This window comes from Hemiscyllium ocellatum, chromosome 46 (assembly GCF_020745735.1).
Source record: "Hemiscyllium ocellatum isolate sHemOce1 chromosome 46, sHemOce1.pat.X.cur, whole genome shotgun sequence".
Lineage (NCBI taxonomy): Eukaryota > Metazoa > Chordata > Chondrichthyes > Orectolobiformes > Hemiscylliidae > Hemiscyllium > Hemiscyllium ocellatum.
In genome coordinates, this window is record NC_083446.1 from 15,543,389 (window position 1) to 15,562,940 (window position 19,552).

The following is a 19,552-nucleotide window of genomic DNA, read 5'->3' on the forward strand; positions in this document are numbered from 1 at the left end:
TCTATGAGATTATCAATTACTCCCTACCTTGTCACTTTTGCTTGTGAACTTCCCAACCATGATTCGCTGCATATTTCTGTCATCAAGGAATGCATAATTGTAAACTGTGCAGTATTTCTTCAAATCTTCGATACTACCTAAGTACTTTCAAATCATTTTGTGTATTTTTCCAATCCAACATGACCAAGTTGCCAGTTCAATCTTCACAATTTCCATTGTTACGTACGTTGGCATTATCACCTAAAATATGGACTAAATGATTTAATGTGTTTGTGAACTGGATGTGATTAATGGGCTTATGCCCAAAACATTGATTCTGCAGCTCCTCAGATGCTGCCTGACCTGCTATGCTTTTCCATCACTATACTCTCGACTCCAGATGTCATTAACAGGAAATTACAGCTCCTGAAATCACTCGTGGACTTGCTGATGTCTCTGCTGGCGTGCCATGAGGTGGGATTTCTCAGTGAATCCTTTTCATTCAGTGGAGATAAATGACCACCCTCCAGTGTGAACTCGCTGGCGTACACTGAGTTGAGGGAATGATTTGAACCCAGTCCCACAGTAAGTGTACTGAATAGTCTCTCATTGGTGTGAACACAGCTCATGCAGCAAATGCCTCTCATCAGAGTGAACACATTGATGGTGTTATCAGATCTCAGGATCGTGTATAATGATACCCACAGTCTGTACATTTGAAAGGTGTCTCCCCAGTGTGAAATTGCTGGTGTGTCAGTAGGTGGATTTTCTCATTCAATCCCTTCTCACTTATGGAGCAGGTGAACGGTCTCTCTCCGGTGTGAATACGTTGGTGTGTCAGGAGGTGAATTTTTTGAGTGAATTCCTTTCCATACTTGGAGCAGATAAATGGTCTCTGTGAGAGTGAGCGCGCTGGTGTGCAGTGAGATGAGATGATTACCTGAACCCAGTTACACAGTGAGAACACCTGAGCCATCTATTGGCAGTGTGAACACATTGGTGTAACTTCAGCTCCTCAGGGCTTTTACAACTCTCCTAGAGTTTGAACAGTTGAAATGTCTCCCGAGTGTAACTCTTGTTTGTAAATCTATTGATCTCTTTGCCTATAAATTCTGTACCTGTGTGTTTCTCTTCACTTCCTTGATGAAGGAGCAGTGATCCGAAAGCTTGTGATTTCAAAGAAATCTGTTGGACTATAACCTGACATTGTGTAACTTCTGACTTTGCACTGACAGGGGTGAGCCTTCCTGTTAACTCTCTTCACAGAGTGTGAGGATTTACAGAAACTCCCACCTAACACAATGGTAAAGTCACATTTGAAAATGTAAAAGGAGAAAATCTTTTGTGTTCTGAATGTGAAAAGGTTTCAAACATCAGGGTAAATGGAGAAAATACACAGGCAGGTACCAGTGGTTCCACTGCACTAACAACTGAAAAGAGCTCAAGGCACTTGCAGTCTGAGAAAACATCACATGATTCACAAAACAGAGAAATGAACAGATGTTCTCTGTGTGGAGAATTAATCATTGAACCAGGCGAGATGGATACCCACACTGTGGAGAAATTCTGGGAATGTATGGGTTGTGGGAAAAGGATTCAAAAACCAGTTTGAATTAGAAACTCATTAATTCAGTCACAATGGGGGAGGCCATTCATTTGTTTTGAGTGCGTGAAGGGATTCACTCAGCTGTTTACCCACTTGGAGAGTGGAAAAGGATTCACTCAGTCAGCATCCCCCCCACCCCCGCCCTGCTCAGCTACCAGCAGGTTCACATTGAGGAGAGACTGTATATCTGCTCTGAATATGGAAATTGATATATCCCATCATCCCACTTGCTCAGACACCAGCAGGTTCACAAAGGACTGGAGTGACTGAAATCAGGACAAAACCATTTTCATTTTAGTTCTCTTTCTGCCAATACTAATAAACTTTAGCCTAATTTTAGGGAATAATGTTCTGGCTGAGAAACAACTGCATCAGCTTTGTGTTCTGGCTGAGAAACAGCTGCATCAGCTTTGTGTTCTGTACAGTGTGTTAAGTCTTTTTAATATTTCATTAGTTTCTCCCTCTCCTCCAACTACACTTTAACAACAAATGCAAGGTTGTGAACATCTTCATCACCGAGTTTGAGACAATCTGATCAGTTGACCCATCTTGGGTACTTGTACCTTTGTACAGGGAGGGAAGGAAATAGGAATGTAGTAGTGCTGGGTGCAGGAGAATCAGAGGGGCAAATACTCAAAAGGCAAGCAGGCCCTATTCACTCCAAGAACTGAATGCAACTACTGTTGTTTTTTTTTCTCCTTTGCTTTTCCTATTGATCCATAAAAGTTAATGATATCAATTGTCTGAACTGTTTCCAACACATGATGCTCCCACAATGAACAATGACAAGGTCTAACGTTACATAGGGGAATGAGAAGTCCTCCTAGAGACAGGGCTCTGATATAGTCTTGTGCTGAGGATGGGTAGCCTGATTCTTTTATTTGTCATTACTGCAACAATCAAACTGACACAATGATGTAAAGTGGTAATGTATTTACAAATGATCCATACCATCCCAGCACCCTCACAAACTTCCTGTCTTTTTTCTCTCACATGCCATACATTGTGGTGGGATCTTCCTGGCTGGCAGCGATTGAACTGATGTACAGCCTGGTTTTAAGTATGGAGCTGGTGGCTGAAATCCGCTGGCAGCATTGGAGTCCTCAGTCACCGGTGAGAGCACACAGAGGCCTGTGGGGCATTTATATCTGGTGAACAGCAGAGAATTGTCTGAGGTAACTAATTAAAGCTCACAGAGAGAAATTAGATTAAATTCCCAGCAGTGTGGAAACAGGTCCTTCGGTCCAAGCAGTCCACACTGACTCTCCAAAGAGTAGCCCACCTAGACCCATTTCCCTCTGACTATTGCACCTAACACGATGGGCAATTTAGCATGGCCAATTCACCTGACCTGCACATCTTTGGACTGTGGGAGGAAACCAGAGCACCCAGAGGAACCCCACGCACACAGGGGGAGAATGTGCAAACCCCACATAGTCAGTCGCCTGAGGCTGAGCCACCATGCCACCCAATGAATGCTCTATGAAACTCACAGGAATGGACACCAGGCAGATTTGGTGTAAAATTGAGCCTGTTGTTTCCTCTTGTGCCTGGGTACATCCAGAACTAGAGGGCACTGGTTTAAAAGTAGGAGTTGCCCTTTCAGCGACAAGAGGGAGGAGAAGTTTTTATCTGGGACAGTTGAGTGAATTTGGGACTCTGTCTAAGTGGGTGAATATTTTTAAGGCAGAGGTAGTCGCTATTTTTGTTTTGCACTGGGATCAAGGATTATTGGGAGGAGATGGGAATGTGGAATTTGGAGCAGAAGACGACGAGCAATGATCTTACTGATTAGCAGAACAGGCTTGAAGGTCCCAGTGACCTATACCGTCTCCTAATTCATATTTTAATAGGAAGCTGGGAACCTGGCAGTGAGAAACTCACCTTCTGGCTCCTAGCCACTGGATGCAGAACAGCAACTGACTATGGCTCCTTCGACAGCAATTTCCAATCTCATGACCTCAAACATCTAGAAAGATAAAGGCAGCAGACACAGAGGAATACCTCTGCTGCAATTCTCCTCCAAGTCACACAGCATTCTGACTTGGAAAAAAATCCTCTTTCCTTCACTATTGCCAGGGTAAATATGTAAGGCTCATTGCTCACGATCGAGCCCTCCACAATCACCTGATAAAGGAGCGTCGCTCCGAAAGCTAGTGTGCTTCCAATTAAACCTGTTTGACTATAACCTGGTGTTGTGTGATTTTTAACTTTGCTTAATTAATCACCTATTTCTGGCTGAAGACCAATTAATACATTTGATTAATTACAAGATGTTGTCTTCAGTTAAATGTTAATCTCAAAATGGCTTCCTTCACGTGGTGAGATTATTTAATTAAAACCTAAATGTAGCTATTGAGAATATATTGAAGTTATACTGAAATTCATTCTGAAGATCTTTGCCTATCTCCCCCCAACATTGTCCTGGTATCTCTGGTAGTGGCCAGATTATTAAATAAAGTTCACTTCAAAAGTTCATAGTGAAGGATACAAACATCTCTACAACAAACTATCAACTTATTAGTCCCTCCTACACTTTCACTAGAATGTCTACCGGCAACATGATGCTTTATTCTATTACAACATATCCAAGGTGAATTATTCCAATTGCTATTCAAGTGCTGCGTGCTTTTCCTTAACTCTGTCTCCCAATCTTCATCACTCCTTTTCACACAATTTTGCACATTCCGGTATAGTTACCATTGTGAACAATGGAGAACAATGACTGTCCAATGCTGACAATCCCTTTCAAACAGAATTCAAACATGCCCATCTGATTCTGAAACACAATAACATACTGTGTTTGCTTATTGTTTATTTTATTTGGCATTGATGACTTAACAGTACCAAAGTCAATGGTGCCTGGAATTTTTTTTTATGAATATTAACCCAAAAACATCTTTTAAAAATCTGTAGGCAATTATTCCTTCAAACAAACCTTTTTGAAATCCAGGAGCCACTTGAACTGTTTATTATTTGTTTTTTTTTATTATCCCTTTAAACTTTAGCTCAATTTCCCTTTGAATGGTTTAATAAGAAACTTACATCAATTTACATTTCAGACCAATTCTGTCCACGTTTGGTGGTTTCAAATGATGCCTCTACATCAGAGACAGAACAACTTGCCATTAATTTAGATGTAACTTTCAAATCTTCTGTTCTCAAGAATTTTGTCTTGAATGAGAGCAAGTGGCCTGAATAGTTAAGGTCAAGTCATTGAACAGCGAAGTATTTTTAGTCTTATCAGCACCAGGTTGTGATGTTTGATGTCTATAGTTTATTTTGTGATTTAATAAAAAAAGTTCCACTACACCAGCTGCGGAATCAGCTCTTGTGCTGCTCTGCAAAGCATTGTACCCTGTTTAAAAACACACATCCACTTGGTTTTGACCAAGAGCCCAATGGGTGAACATGGCCATGAGAATAACCAAAGGTGTAAGAGCAAGAATAATGTTCAAACAGTCAGTACTAATCAGTACTAATACAGTGGACTGAATGGCCTCCTTCTATACCATAACAATTCTGTCATACAAAAGTGTCAGATCTGAAATAATCTGGAGTAATTATGTGTATTAATATTCAGTGGTTCCAACCTCATCTCTGTCTCAGAATGTTGAGAATTCAAACATCCCATCTGGACTCTTCACTGTAAAATCACAGATGATATACTGGTGCAGGACTGAGGGAGCACTGTACTTTCAGTGATCCTATCTTTCGGAGGAAGACGCACACATCTATCCTCACAGGTGGACTTAAAAGATCCCATAAAGTTATTTCAAAAAGAGGAGAACCGATCTCTCAGTTTTACTGTTTAATATGCATCCCTTAATAATCATTCCTGAAAGAGTGTCTGTCATAGCCATGTTTCTGTTGTCAACTCTGCTCCCCAAACATACTACCTGACCTTCTGAGTATTTCCAGTTTCTTATTTCTGTTTGTAAGAGTTTGTTGCACACAATTTAGCTGCTGTATCTCCAACAACAGTGGCTGCACTTCACAAGGACTTCAGGTTAGTAATGGCATATCTCTCAGTCTCCTCTAATCAGAGAGAAATCAGGGACACAAACTCTGTATCTTATGGGATTAATAACAGGACAATTAAAGAAAGGTCCAATTAAACAGAATATTCACATCCACTAAAGTAAACCCCAAACATCAGAATAAACACGGTTCGGTCCTGGTTGCTTTAACAGCAGAATATAATCACATGTGACCTCGTTGGTGTCTCAGACATGTAGATGAATCATTGAATCCTTTACCACACACAGAGCAGGTGAATGGTTTCTCTCCAGAATGAGTCTGCTGGTGTTTCATCAAATCATTGCTGCTTCTAAAGCTCTTCTCACACTCACAACATTTAAATGGTCTCTCATCGGTGTGAACAAGTCCGTGTCTGCTGAGATTGGAGGACCGAGTGAATCCCTTCCCACACACAGAGCAGGTAAAAGGTTTCTCCCCTGTGTGAATACGCTGGTGCTCACTCAGTACAGATGACCGAGTGAATCCCTTCCCACACTCGGTGCAGGTGTATGGTCTCTCTCTCGTGTGACCACGCTGGTGTATCAGAAGCTGTGCTGATTTAATAAATCCCTTCCCACACACAGAGCAGATAAATGGTCTCTCTCCAGTGTGAACATGCCTGTGATAAGTGAGGTGGGAAGAACAAGTGAATCCCTTCCCACATATGGAGCAGGTGAATGGTTTCTCCCCACTGTGAACACGTCGATGTTTAGTGAGGCTGGATAACTGACTGAAGCTCTTTCCACACTGAGAGCAGATGAATGGTCTCTCTCCAGTATGAGATGGCTTATGTGATCTTAGGCTGGATGATGATGTGAATCCCCTCCCACATACAGAGCAGGTAAAAGGTCTCTCTCCAGTGTGAACTCGACAGTGTGACCTTAGGCTGGATGATGATGTGAATCCTCTCCCACACACAGAGCAGGTAAAAGGTCTCTCTCCAGTGTGAACTCGACTGTGTGACATTAGGATGGACGATGAAGTGAATCCCTTCCCACACACAGAGCAGATGAATGGTCTCTCTCCAGTGTGAACCCGATTGTGTAACATTAGGCTGGAGCGTGAAGTGTATGCCTTCCCACACACCGAGCAGATGAAGCTTCTCTCCCCGTGGTGAAGACGTTTGTGTGACATTAGGCTGGATCCCCAAGTGAACTCCTTCCCACATGTGGAACAGCTGAATGATTTCTCCCCTGTGTGAACAGGTCGATGTTGAATTAGACCTTTTGAGCTTTTAAAGCTTTTCCCACAGTCAGAGCATTTAAAAGGTCTCTTGTCACTGTGAACCCACTGGTGTGACATGAGGCTGGATGAGCGAGCAAATCCCTTCCCACACACGGAGCACATGAATGGTCTCTCTCCAGAGTGTCTGCGTCGATGAGCTTCCAGTTGTCCTGGATATTTGTATTCCTTCCCACAATCCACACATTTCCATGGTTTTTCCATGGTGCTGATCTCTTGGCATCTCTCCAAGTTGGATGAACTGTTGAATCCTTGTTCATAAATGCAATGTGTACACAATTTCCTTGCTCTGTGGATATTTTTTCATATTGGTAACTGGATGATGTTAAATAATGTTTGCAGTTAGTTCACTAGAACATTCACACTTAGGTGTGTTTGCGTGTTGGCACTTTACAACCCACACTGATGTTTGAAACCTTTTCCCACAGACATACCAGGTAATCATGTTCCCTTCAGGTCAAAGTGAATTGAATGGCCCTGTTAGATCTTGATCTTGACTTCCCATCTTCAATGTCTTTCTTTCTATTGCTCTGTGAAATGATTTACAAACATTATGATTGTCTGTACACAGTAGAATCTCAGAACAAACAAATTCAATTTCTGAGAAACATTCTTTCTCTATTGCAATCCCTCCAAACATATGATCCATAATACAAGAGTGAAAACCACTCCTACACACAAAAGGACCATTCCTGATTAAACCAGATTGATGTCCCCAGTGTCACCAAGACATTGGGTACCCTGAGGTGCCAACTTGTCGTGGGAGGTACATAGCCTATAGGGGGACCCCACAAGCTCCCTGTCCTCACACAAGAGAGATGAAATCCTTAGCTGCTACTGTGCATCAATGGTGAAGAAAGTGAATGGTGAAGGTGATGAGTAACCAACAGGGCTGTTTTGTCCCACATGGTGTCAAGCTTCTTGAGTGTTGTTAAAGCTGCATCCGTTCAGGTAAGTGGAGAGCAATTCATATCACACCTGACTTAGGTTTTGCAAATGGTGAATAGATGTTGGACAGTTACAAAGTGAATTTCTCGCTGCAAGATCTCTAGACTCTCCCCTGTTCTTGGAGCAACTGTATTTATATGGTTAGTCTGGTCAATAGTAACCTCCAGGATGCTGACAGTCGAGGATTCAACAATGGTAATGCCACTGAATGTTAAGGAGTGATACTCAAATTCTCTATTGTTGAAGATAGTCATTGCCAGACACAAATGTGACATGCATGTTAATTGCCACTTATGCTGATCTTGGAAGCTTCATACATGCACTATCTCAGTATCTGAGCCATCACAAATGATGTAATCATCTGTCAACATCGGAAGGGAAAGTTATTGATGAAGCAGCTGAAGTTGTTTGGGCCAAGGACTCTGCCCTGAGGAACACTACTCTGGCTAAGAGAGTCTGGATTCTTAAATTAACCCTGCTCCAGAACACGTCAGAACAGGTTCGCTAAAAAACAAATCCCATCCAGTGAAATCCTGGGATTAATGTGGATTTCTGTTTGTTGCAAATATAACATGTGGGTGAAGTTACTGAAAAGGCTATCGCCAAGAAAGCTGCATCTCCTGGGTTCTGAAGAAGATGCACAATAGAATGGAATCGTTAACTCTGTTGTTTCTGTGTCTCTGTCGCACCACAGGTGCTGCCAGACCTGCTGACTTCCTCCAGCACTTTCTGATTTAATCTCAGATGTCCAGCAGCTGCAAGATTCATTCTCAGGCCCCGCCCTGGACTGTGACGTTAATGCGCTTTGTATCATCGCCAAGATGGCGTCCGTTCACCTCGGACCGTTCCCGGATAAAAGACACGAAACTGCAAAGAACTAACCTGCAGCTTCCCTTACAAGGTGCTCGCCTCTCGCTGCTTGCCTTTATAAACCCTCTCCATCCATTGACCGTTTCCATCATTCCCTCCGGCTCCCCGACCTTGTCATTTCGAAAAGAGCGTCTCTCGCGCCCGCTGCCGCTTCCAGTGCATGGATCCAGCCGGTAGTGCGCACGCGCCCCGTTCCTGATGTGTGGAAAGAGGACCTTCAACCTCGCGGGGGATGCTGGGTACTTAGCACGCCATTCAAATCAATTGTCATTGAAGATTGATTCTACTTTTCAATAGTTTTCTCTTTCTTTCATGTCAAGCTTCTGCTATCGAAATATTCTTTGGAAGAACAAAATTGGCAGCCGGAAAGACGTCCTGACCTAAGGACACATCCATCAAACTCTCAACCCCACTCTCTACAAGTAGGAGAAAGTGAGGACTTCAGATGCTGAGAAGTCAGGGTCGAAAAGTGTGTCACTGAAAAGCACAGCAGGTCAGGCAGCATTCGAGGAGTAGGAGCGTCAACATTTCAGGCATAAGTCCTTCTTCAGGAACGTGGAGGGGGATGAGAGATAAATAGATGGGGCTAGTGAGAAGATGGGAGATGAGATTAGATTATCTGCAGTGGGAAATAGGCCTTTCAGCCCAACACGTCCACACCAACCCTTCAAAGAGTAACCTACACAGACCCATTTCATTTTGACTAATGTACCTATCACTATGGGCAAATTAGCATGGCCAATTCACCGAACCTACACTAATTTGGATTGTGGGAGAAAACTGGAGCACCTGGAGCAAACCCATGCAGATGCAGGGATAATGTGCCACACAGATCCACACAGCCAGTCACGTGAGGCGGGAATCGAACCCGGGTCCCTGGCACTGTGAGGCAGCAGTGCTAGTCACCATGCCACCACAGGTGGATGCAGATGGGGTGTCCCTGGCGCTGTGAGGCAGCAGTGCTAGCCACCATAGGTGGATGCAAGTGGGGGGTAATTGTAGTAGGCCGATGGAGAGGGAGAAACACATAGGTGGGAATAAAGATAGTCACGTATAAAGGACAGGTCAAAAGAGCAGTGCCAAATTGGAGAGTTGGATTTGGGATGAGGTTGGTGGAGGGGAGATTTGGAAACTAGTGAAATCAATATTCATGCTGTGTGTTGAAGGTTCCCAAGGCGGAAGAGAAGGCATCCTTCCTTCAATTGGTGTGTGATTTTGATTTGGCAGTGCAGGTAACCCAAGACTTGCATGTCCTTGGGGGAGTGGGAGGGGGAGTTGAAGTGGTCAGCCACAGGACAGTGGGTATTTGGTGCGAGTGTCCCAGAGATTTTCCCTGAAATGCTCCTTGAGTTGGCGTCCACTCTCTACAACATAACCTTGTAATTTAAATACCTCATCCCTCAAATCATGTTGTAAGTTCCTGTCCTGAACTGATGGTGATGGATTTTGGAGATCCTTTAACAGATACTAAGATCATGAGAAATGCTTGCCTCTTCTGAATTTCTTCCTTGACTGATACTTATTTCTTTTGTCAGCTCATTTTTATACAGAGAAATGGAAGACATGAAATTTCTGAAAAAATTCTTTGATTCCAGTTCTGCTGTCTTCTCAGCTGCAAGATCCAGCCTGAGATTTTACATTTAATCATGATAAAATTTTTCCAAAGGTGAGTATTATTGAGCATTCATCTACTATTCAATGCTGATCCTGGTGTGCAGTTTTTCACGTGTGTGGGGCTGGTGTGAGCTGTTTGAAGTGGATCTGAATTTATGTCCATCTATTGCTCTGTTTTATCCCTGTCCTGCCTGATCACTTCTTTGTCATTGTCTAACCTTCTCTACCTTTAATAATTAATGTTTTTAACCTCATGTGATAGTTTTTCATGATTTCTTCTGATCATATCTAAATGAGAATTCCATCACTGCATCCACCCATTTAGGGTGGCATTGTGGCTCAGTGCTTAGCACTGCTGCCTCACAGCACCAGGGACCCGGGTTCGATTCGAGCATGTCTGTGTGGAGTTTGCACATTCTCCCTGCGTCTGCATGGGTTTCCTCCCACAATGCAAAGATGTGCAGGTTAGGTGAATTGACCATGTTAAATTGCCTATAGTGTGCAGGGATGTGCAGGTTAGATGCATTGGTCAGGATTAAATGTGGAGTAATAGACGAATGGGTCTGGGTGGATTACTTTTGGGAGAGTCGGTGTAAACTTAGAGTCATAGAGATGTACAGCATGGAAACAGACCCTTTGGTCCAACCCTTCCATGCCGACCAAATATCCCAACCAATCCAGTCCCACCTGCCAGCACCTGGCCCATATCCCTCCAAACCCTTCCTATTCATATACCCATCCAAATGCCTCTTAAATGTTGCAATTGTATCAGCCTCCACCACTTCCCCTGGCAGCTCATTCCATACACACACCACCCTCTGCATGAAAAAGTTGCCCATTAGGTCTCTTTTATATCTTTCTCCTCTCACCCTAAACCTATGCCCTCTAGTTCTGGACTCCCCGACCCCAGGGAAAAAACTTTGCCTATTTATCCTATCCATGCCGCTCATAATTTTGTAAACCTCTATAAGGTCACCCCTCAGCCTCCGACACTTCAAGGAAAACAGCCCCAGCCTGTTCAGCCTCTCCCTGTAGCTCAAATCCTTCAACCCTGGAAACATCCTTGTAAATCTTTTCTGAACTCTTTCCAGTTTCACAACATCTTTTCGATAGGAAGAAGACCAGAATTGCATGAAATATTCCAACAGTGGCCTAACCAATGTCCTGTACAGCCACAACATGACCTGACCCGTTTCCACACTGTAGGGCTTCTAATATTTCTAATATCCAGCAACTATGTGCTGCTGATTTATCTCATGTCCACACACATGGCTTCCCTTTCTTTTGCACAGGCCTCACTCACAAACAGCCCTCTCACTCTCCTATACTCCTGCTTGCTTCTATTTTTTGCGCTCCCTCTTTCTCCCACCTTGCATCCTCTTACATACTCTTTTCCCTTCCCCGGTCTTACTCTCCAGCCACATTTTCTCTCTCTCACTCTCTCCATTTCTGTCCTCCCTTACAGGCCAGAGTCTTGTGTCGATTCTGACCAGATGGCAGTTACCCTTCCCTGGTGGATATTCATAACAAGATTCAGCAGTTTTCATTCCCACTTTTTCTGAGAGCCCCATTCCTAAAAGTTACCAGTTTCATTGAGATCAGTTTCTAATGTCCTGTTTTGTGCATTCTGTCTTTCTTTTTTCTGTTTTAAATCAATTTCACAGGATGTTAGAAGGGGAAGATTTGCAGTTCGGAAATTCAAGCCAAACATCAAATCAGGATATGATGGATTTGCTCAGTTTGTCACAACTGAATATCAGCAGATATTGAACATGGAAGAAAAAGAATCCATTTATATCTGGGAAAAGGCACATTTGTGTTCCTTGTGTGGACATGGCCTCAAACAATCTTCTGGCCTGAAGAACCACAAGTGCACTCACACTGGGAAGAAAAGGTGGCAATGTGCAGATTGTGGCAAAGGATGCAGGTGCCCATCTGAGCTGGAAATTCACCAACACAGCCACACAGGGGCAAGGCCATTCACCTGCTCCAAGTGTGGTAAAGGATTCATGCAGCCATCCACCCTACTCACACACCAACGAGTTCACACTCAGGAGAGGCCTTTTCAATGCCCAGATTGTGGGAAGTGCTATAAAAGTTCCAGCAATCTGATGTCCCATCAACGTGTTCACACTGATGAGAGGCCATTTAAATGCCCAAACTGCAGGAAATGTTTTAAAAGTTCTGGCGAACTTATGGCTCATCAACGTGTTCATACTGATGAGAGACCCTTTAAATGTTCAGAGTGTGCAAAATGCTACAAAAGTTCTGGCGAGCTGATACGTCATGAACGTGTTCACAATGATGGGAGACCTTTCAAGTGCCCAGACTGTGCAAAGTGTTATAAATGTTCCGGGGAACTAATGCGTCATCAACGTGTTCACACTAATGAGAGACCTTTTAGCTGTGCAGACTGTGGGAAGTGTTATAAGAGTTCTTGGGAACTGATGTACCACCAACGAGTTCACACTGACGAGAGACCTTTTAAATGTCCAGATTGTGGGACATGCTATAAAAGTTCCGGGGAAGTGATGCGTCATCAACGAGTTCACACTGACGAGAGGCCTTTTAACTGCCCAGAGTGTGGGAAATCCTATAAAAGTTCTGGGGGACTTCAGTACCATCAACATGTTCATGCTGACAAAAGATCTTTTCACTGCACAGACTGTGGGAAGTGCTTTAAAACCTCTGGAGAACTAATAGTCCATCAACGTATTCACACTGAGGAGAGACCATTCAGATGCTCTCACTGTGGGACTGGGTTCAGGTGGTCATCTGACCTCACTGTACATCAACGAGTTCACACTGGGGAGAGACCATTCTCCTGCATGGAATGTGGGAAGCGATTCATTCAGTCATCCCATCTGCTGAGACACCAGCGTGTTCACTCTGAGGAGAGATCATTCAACAGCACTAAGTCTGGAAAGAGATTCACTGAAACATCTGCCCTGCAGACCCACCAGTGAATTCACACATTGGAGAGGCCTCTTAAAGACCCAGACTGCAGGTCATGCTGTAAATGGTTGTGTGAACTGATTATGTCATCCACAAGAGTCTGAGTCTGACTGGGGAAAAGGGTGGAAACGTCAATTGGAAGACTGAGAATGAGGTGAATGGAATAAGAGGGAAGAGATAAATCAGCAGGAATTGGTCTGAATAGCCTGTCTGCTCATTTCATGTTCTAAGTATTTCAGTTTAACCTCCTTTTACAGTATATTTTTGTGTTGTATTTCCAAATCAGAATCAACACATTAAGATCTGACAGAGTGACCCAATTCAACAGGACCTGAACATTACTGGCACCTCCGAATGTGGAAGGTGAAACGCTGTCTGTGAGAGGAGATTTTAAGCATCAGTGTGACTGCAAAACCACCAAGACACACACAAGTGTGAGAGTGTTCCAGTGCACTAACTGTGGAAAAAGCATTAACTATGCAACCTGAAAAATAATTACACCCTCCACAACGGAGAGAGACTGTCCATGTGTTCTGTCTGTGCAGATCAGTTTCAGTCAGACATTGAACCTGGAATGACTTAAGGAGAGCAACACCACGGAGAAACCATGGGAATTTGGGGACAATGGGAAAGGATTCCGTTAATCCTCAAAGTTGGAAACTCTTCAAGCAATCACAATAGAGAGAGGCTGCTCGGTGTGTGTGAAGTGATTCACTCAGTTATTGAGCCTGTACATACACCAGCACATTCACACTGGGAAGAGGCCATTCACCAGTTCCATGTGTGGGCAGGGATTTAATGCTTTATTAGCCCTTTGGGCTCATGAGCAGATTCAGTCTTAAATGTGTGAGAAGAATTTTAAAAGCGGATAGGATATATTGATACATCAGCATAGATGTGTCAACACACTGGGGAGAAGACCATTCACCTGCAAAGTGTGTGGGAAAGGATTCGTTCAGTCGTTCCACCTGCTGACCCACCAACTTATTCATATTGAAGAGAGATATTTTAAATGTTCTGACTGCAAGACCTTTAAACATAGAAAGATGTACTGAACCACTAACGCATTCTAACTGGGGAGAAACCATAGTCTGCTTTGTGTGTGGGAAATCTATTAGATTAGATTCCCCACAGTGTGGAAACAGGCAATTTGGCCCAACAAGTTCAAACCGACCCTCCGAAAAGTAACCCATCCAGACCAATTTCCCTACATTTACCCCTGACTAATGCATCGCACATCTTTGGATTGTGTGAAGAAATCCATGCAGATGCAGCGAGAATGTGCAAACTCCACACCGACAGTTGCCCAAGACAGGAATCGAACCTGTGTCTCTGGCGGTGTGAGGCAGCAACGCTGAGCCACCGTGCCACACAAGGGAATTCAGATTGGGCAGGGATTCACTAGTTCATCCTATCTTCTGACACATCATTTTGTTCACACTGATGAGAGATCTTTTGGATGTCTTGACTGTGAGAAGAAATTTAAAAGCAGAACGCATTTTCTTAAATACCGTGACACTCACACTGGGAAGAAGCCATTCCTTTGCTTTGTGTCTGGGAAAGGATTCACTCTATTTTCCCACCTGCTGAGACACCATCAAGTTAACACTGGGGAAAGGCCATTCTCCTGTGCTGAGTTTGAGCAGGAATTTGTTGATTCATCCTGATTTTCTAATCCACCAGTGAGTTCATACTGGGGAGAGACTGCTCCCTGTGTGGCAAGAGATTCACTCAGTCTTCCAATTTCACAGAACACCAACTTGTTCACACTGACAGCAGACCTTTTCAATATTGTGGCTGTGAGAATAGGTTTAAAAGTAAACAGTATCTGCTGAAACATCAAAAAATTCACTTGAGGTTGGGAGCGTACATCTGCTTTGTGTGCAGGAAAGGATTCGCTCAATCTCACATCCTTCTGAAACACCAGCAACTTCACCTGCAAGAGCAGCAATTGGATTCGACTGAGAATGCTGCTGTGACCTATAGTCGGACTGAGCCTTATCTGACTGCCCATTTCCGCTGGGGCTCCACAGTTTCTTGGTAGAGGTCAAGGATCTAGATTTCAATGTAGGGGCCATAATGAGGAAGATTTATAAATATGACAGAAGTTGGCCATAAAATGGACAATGAGAAACAAAGCTGCAGACTGCATGATGTCAATGGACTAGCCAAAAAGGCAGAAACATGGTCAATGGAATTCATTTGGAGATAAGGAATCTGGGAGGGAAGGGGCTAACAGGAAAAGGGAATGTACAATAATTCATGGGAAACTGAGAAGTTTAGAGGAACATTGAGCACATCGAATGATCGCTGGATGGGTACATAAAGAGGTTAGTGCGGGGTTTAGTTGAACCTGGAATATAAAAACATTGTGATTGTGCTGGAACTTTAGAAAATATTAGTTAAAGCACAGCTGGAGTACCAAGGGCAGTTCTGTTCATAACATGAGTGAACTAGAAAGTGAATCTATTTTAATCATCATAAAACTCAAGACATTTCGAGATTTCAGTACAATCAGTGTTCAATTCATCAAATGTCACTGATAAAGATAAAGCTAATCTACAAAATGATTGTAATAGTGAGGACATCTGAATTGTCAGCAACTGAAAATCTGTAGTGTTTCAATAATAATAATAATTAAGAAAAATATTTTGGTTAACTTACTAAAACATGGTGACTTTGTATAAGGGAAGAAGTTGATTAGTGTGTAGCGAATGAATCTATCCTTATTTTAATCTGAATTTTGTTTTGATTTAGTTAATAAATAAACATAGTGTAGGGAATCCCAGTCCCATAGACTACTCATCGAGTTCCATATGGGAAAACCAGGATAATTACAGTCACAGAGTCATACAGCACTGAAACAGGTCTTTCAGCTCAAACTTACTCAAGTCAAACAGCTTTACTAAACTGAACTAGTTGCATTTACCTGCGTTTGGCTTATATCTCTCTAACCCTTTCCTATCCATGTCCCTGTCTAAATGTCTTTTCAATATTGTTATTGTGTCTTGCCTTTATCACTTCCTCCGGCAGCTCATTACATATGTGCACCACCCTCTGTGTGAAAAGCTTGCCCCTCAGGATGTTATTAAAGCTTTCTCACCTCAAACCTGTGCCCTCTAATTCTGGACTCCTCTACTCTGGGTAAAGGTCTTGGCTATTCACCTTATCTGTGTCCTTCATAATTTTATAAACCTCTGTAATATCACCCCTCAGTCTCCTCTACTGCAGGGGAAAAAAGTCCCAGACAATGCATCCTCTCCTTTTAACTCAAAGCATCCAGTCTTGATAATATTCTAGTAACTCTTTTTTGCACGCTTTCCAGTTTAATGACATCCTACCTGTACCAGGGTAACCAGAATTGTACGCAGTGATACAAATGTGGTGTCATCAATGTCTTGTACAGCTGTAACATGACATCTCAACTCCTGTACTCAGTGCTCTGACCAATGAAGGCAAGTGTGCCAAATACCTTCTTCATCACCCTGTCTGCCAGGGACACAATTCTTGATACTGACAAGAACACTCATTTGACCACAGCTAAAATATGACACTCAGTTCTGGCCCCACATTCCAGGACAGACGTGATCACACTAGGGAGGGTGCAGAGGAGATTGATGAGAGTGTTTCCAGAATTGGAGAATTATAGCTCTGATAAAAGGTTGAATAGGTTGAGGTTGTTTTCTGTGGAAGAGAAGCAGACTGAGGTGAGAGTTAATTTAAGTGATAAGATAGGAGTCCAGACAGAGTGGATCGGAATGAGCTATTCATTAATAGCGAGATTGGTAACTGGAGGTTTTAGATTTAAAATATTTCACAGAAAGAAGAAGGAAGTGAGGAATCATTTCACATAGAGATGGTGGGGAGTTGGAATTCTCTGTCTGATAGAGGCAGAAATCTCATTGTATTAAAATAAAAGGACATGGATACACTTGGAATGCAGAATATACAGCTCAATGTATAAAGATCAGTAAAATGGGATCAGCCTAGATAGTGGGCGGCACGGTGGCACAGTGGTTAGCACTGCTGCCTCACAGCGCCTGCGACCCGGGTTCAATTCCCGACTGTGTGGAGTTTGCACGTTCTCCCCGTGTCTGCGTGGGTTTCCTCCGGGTGCTCCGGTTTCCTCCCACAGTCACAAAGATGTGTGGGTCAGGTGAATTGGCTATGCTAAATTGCCCATAGTGTAAGGTAAGGGGTACATGTAGGGGTATGGGTGGGTTGCGCTTTGGTGGGTCGGTGTGGACCTGTTGGGCCGAAGGGCCTGTTTCCACGCTGTAAGTAATCTAATCTTCCATTTCAGCCACACAACCACAATGGGCCAAGTGGCCTCCATCTGTGCCATAACTTTCAGATGTCTTTATTCTGACCTTTGGAGTTTTTTTTCTGATGATGTTTCTCACCTCTGAAATTGGACTGGAGTTTAATATTCTGGAGAAATGTCAAATAAATCAGGTTTGTTTCAAACATCTCAGTGTAGATTGTTTGAATCCTGAGTGTTTCTATACACCTGGAGATCAGAAACAACAGTCTCGGGGGAGGATCATATGACAGCAACAGAAGTTAAGGGTGGATATTTCCTTCCGAGTCACACTGAGAGGCACAAATAACACTTTGATTTTTCTCGTCTCCTCTTCACTGACAGCAAAGCCCCACTGTGGGTTTATTCTGCCGTGAAGAAGGAATGTGTCCCAGCCACTGTCTCCTTTGGCTCAGAGCTCCTAGATATAGAACAGAATCTCTAGAATCAGAGGAAGAACAACAGTGAATGCTGGAAATGTGCTTCAAGTCAGAGATGAGTAGAAAACCGATGTGTTCCTGACTGGAAGTGAATCTACATATTTAAGTTTCTACTACATTGATAAAGATGAAACTGTTTGGCAATCCAAGATGAACTAGAAATTATACTTTACCAAGAGTGTGACCATGGAAGATGTTGACAAAATATTAAGTTTCATTTTTAAATACCCATACATTGATTGGTCAAGAGGGTGTCTAACAGCACCAAGATTGGTGTTGGCAAGTGTTCATTGGTAGAGTCTTATCTGAAACTGTTATCATGAATTTATCATTTTATAATGATGGAATACCAATTCCATTTTGTTCTTTTCAGTTTTCCAGGATTGATTTTGTTTTTCTTTTTACTTAAATTTCTGCAGGTGGCACAGTGGTTCAGTGATTAGCACTGCTGCCTCACAGCACAAGGGACCCAGATTTGATTCCAGCACTGTGTGACTGTCTGTGAGGAGATTGCACATTCTCCTTGTGTCTGCATGGGTTTCCTGCCACAGTCCAAAGATGTGCAATCTAGGTGAATTGACCATGCTAAATTGTCTGTAGTATTTGGGATGTATTGAGTAGGTGCATTAGTCAGGGGAAATATCGATTATTAAGGCAGGAGAATGGGTCTGGGTGGGTTACTCTTCAAAGGGTCAGTGTGGACATGTTGGGCCAAATGGCCTGCTTCTGTTATATAATTTTCTTGTTCTAACACTGAATTCATAGATTTTTAACTATTTGTTGAAGACAGTTCCTATTGAGTACAGAAGGTTTTGGCTGGCACTCAGTATTTTGATTCCTTCCCTCAGACACTGCCAGGCCTGCAGAATTTCTCCAACAATTTCTGTTTTTGTTTCAAATCTCCAGCAACATGGTTTTTTTTTTCCTTTGGCAGTAAAATTGGACCCAATTTAGTAACATCTGCAGTAGATTTCACTGAACATAGATCAGTCTTGGCTGTGATTAACGGAAAAGAAGTCTCTGTAGTCGTTTGGACATTTAAAAGATCTCTTGTCTATGTGATCTCAGTGGTGTGTCAACTGGGGCCGTGATTTTTGAGAATTGAAATTCATGATATTCTTTCAGGGTAGGTGTAGATAGAATATCTCCCATGGCTGTTGAGTCTAGAACCAAGGGATCTTAACTCAGAATAAAGGATAGGCCACTGAAGACTGAGTGAGGAGGGATTTTTCATTCAAAATCATTGAAATTCTTCAACAATTGAGGATGTTCAATACAGGAAACAATAGATTCACGAGGTGGATGACAGAATGGGAACAATGCAGAAAAGAAATGACTGGCCAAGATCCAACTGAATGGCAGAGCAAGTTCAGGGGCAGAATGGTCCCTGCTGTTCCAAGTTCTAGGGCTTTCACCATCTCCTCCATCTTCAAGTCCAACAAGTGGGAACTGATGGACTGTCATCAGGAGTGAGAGCATCTGATGAGTAACCTCTGCGTGTCTTTCCTTCCCTGAGCTCACCCGGCCAAACTGTGTCAAATTCTTTTTTGAACTCTCAACCCATGTATTTCTTTAATT

At 43.0% G+C, this 19,552-nt stretch overlaps 2 protein-coding genes across 2 annotated transcripts; one reads left to right on the plus strand and one right to left on the minus strand.

Moving 5' to 3' along the window:
• Nucleotides 1–4,502: 4,502 nt before the first annotated feature.
• On the minus strand, nt 4,503–8,822 carry LOC132836148 (zinc finger protein 229-like). The gene is made up of 2 exons (XM_060855468.1): nt 8,678–8,822; nt 4,503–7,377 (listed from the first exon to the last, which is right to left on the minus strand). Exon 2 carries the CDS (start codon nt 7,049–7,051, stop codon nt 5,789–5,791), a length of 1,263 nt encoding a protein of 420 aa, XP_060711451.1. The 5' UTR covers nt 7,052–7,377; nt 8,678–8,822; the 3' UTR covers nt 4,503–5,788.
• Nucleotides 8,823–10,282: 1,460 nt separating this feature from the next.
• On the plus strand, nt 10,283–15,852 carry LOC132836326 (zinc finger protein 418-like). Its single transcript, XM_060855757.1, has 2 exons — nt 10,283–10,331; nt 11,944–15,852. The coding sequence occupies exon 2, from the start codon at nt 12,052–12,054 to the stop codon at nt 13,243–13,245; it is 1,194 nt and encodes a 397-aa protein (XP_060711740.1). The 5' UTR covers nt 10,283–10,331; nt 11,944–12,051; the 3' UTR covers nt 13,246–15,852.
• Nucleotides 15,853–19,552: the final 3,700 nt, after the last annotated feature.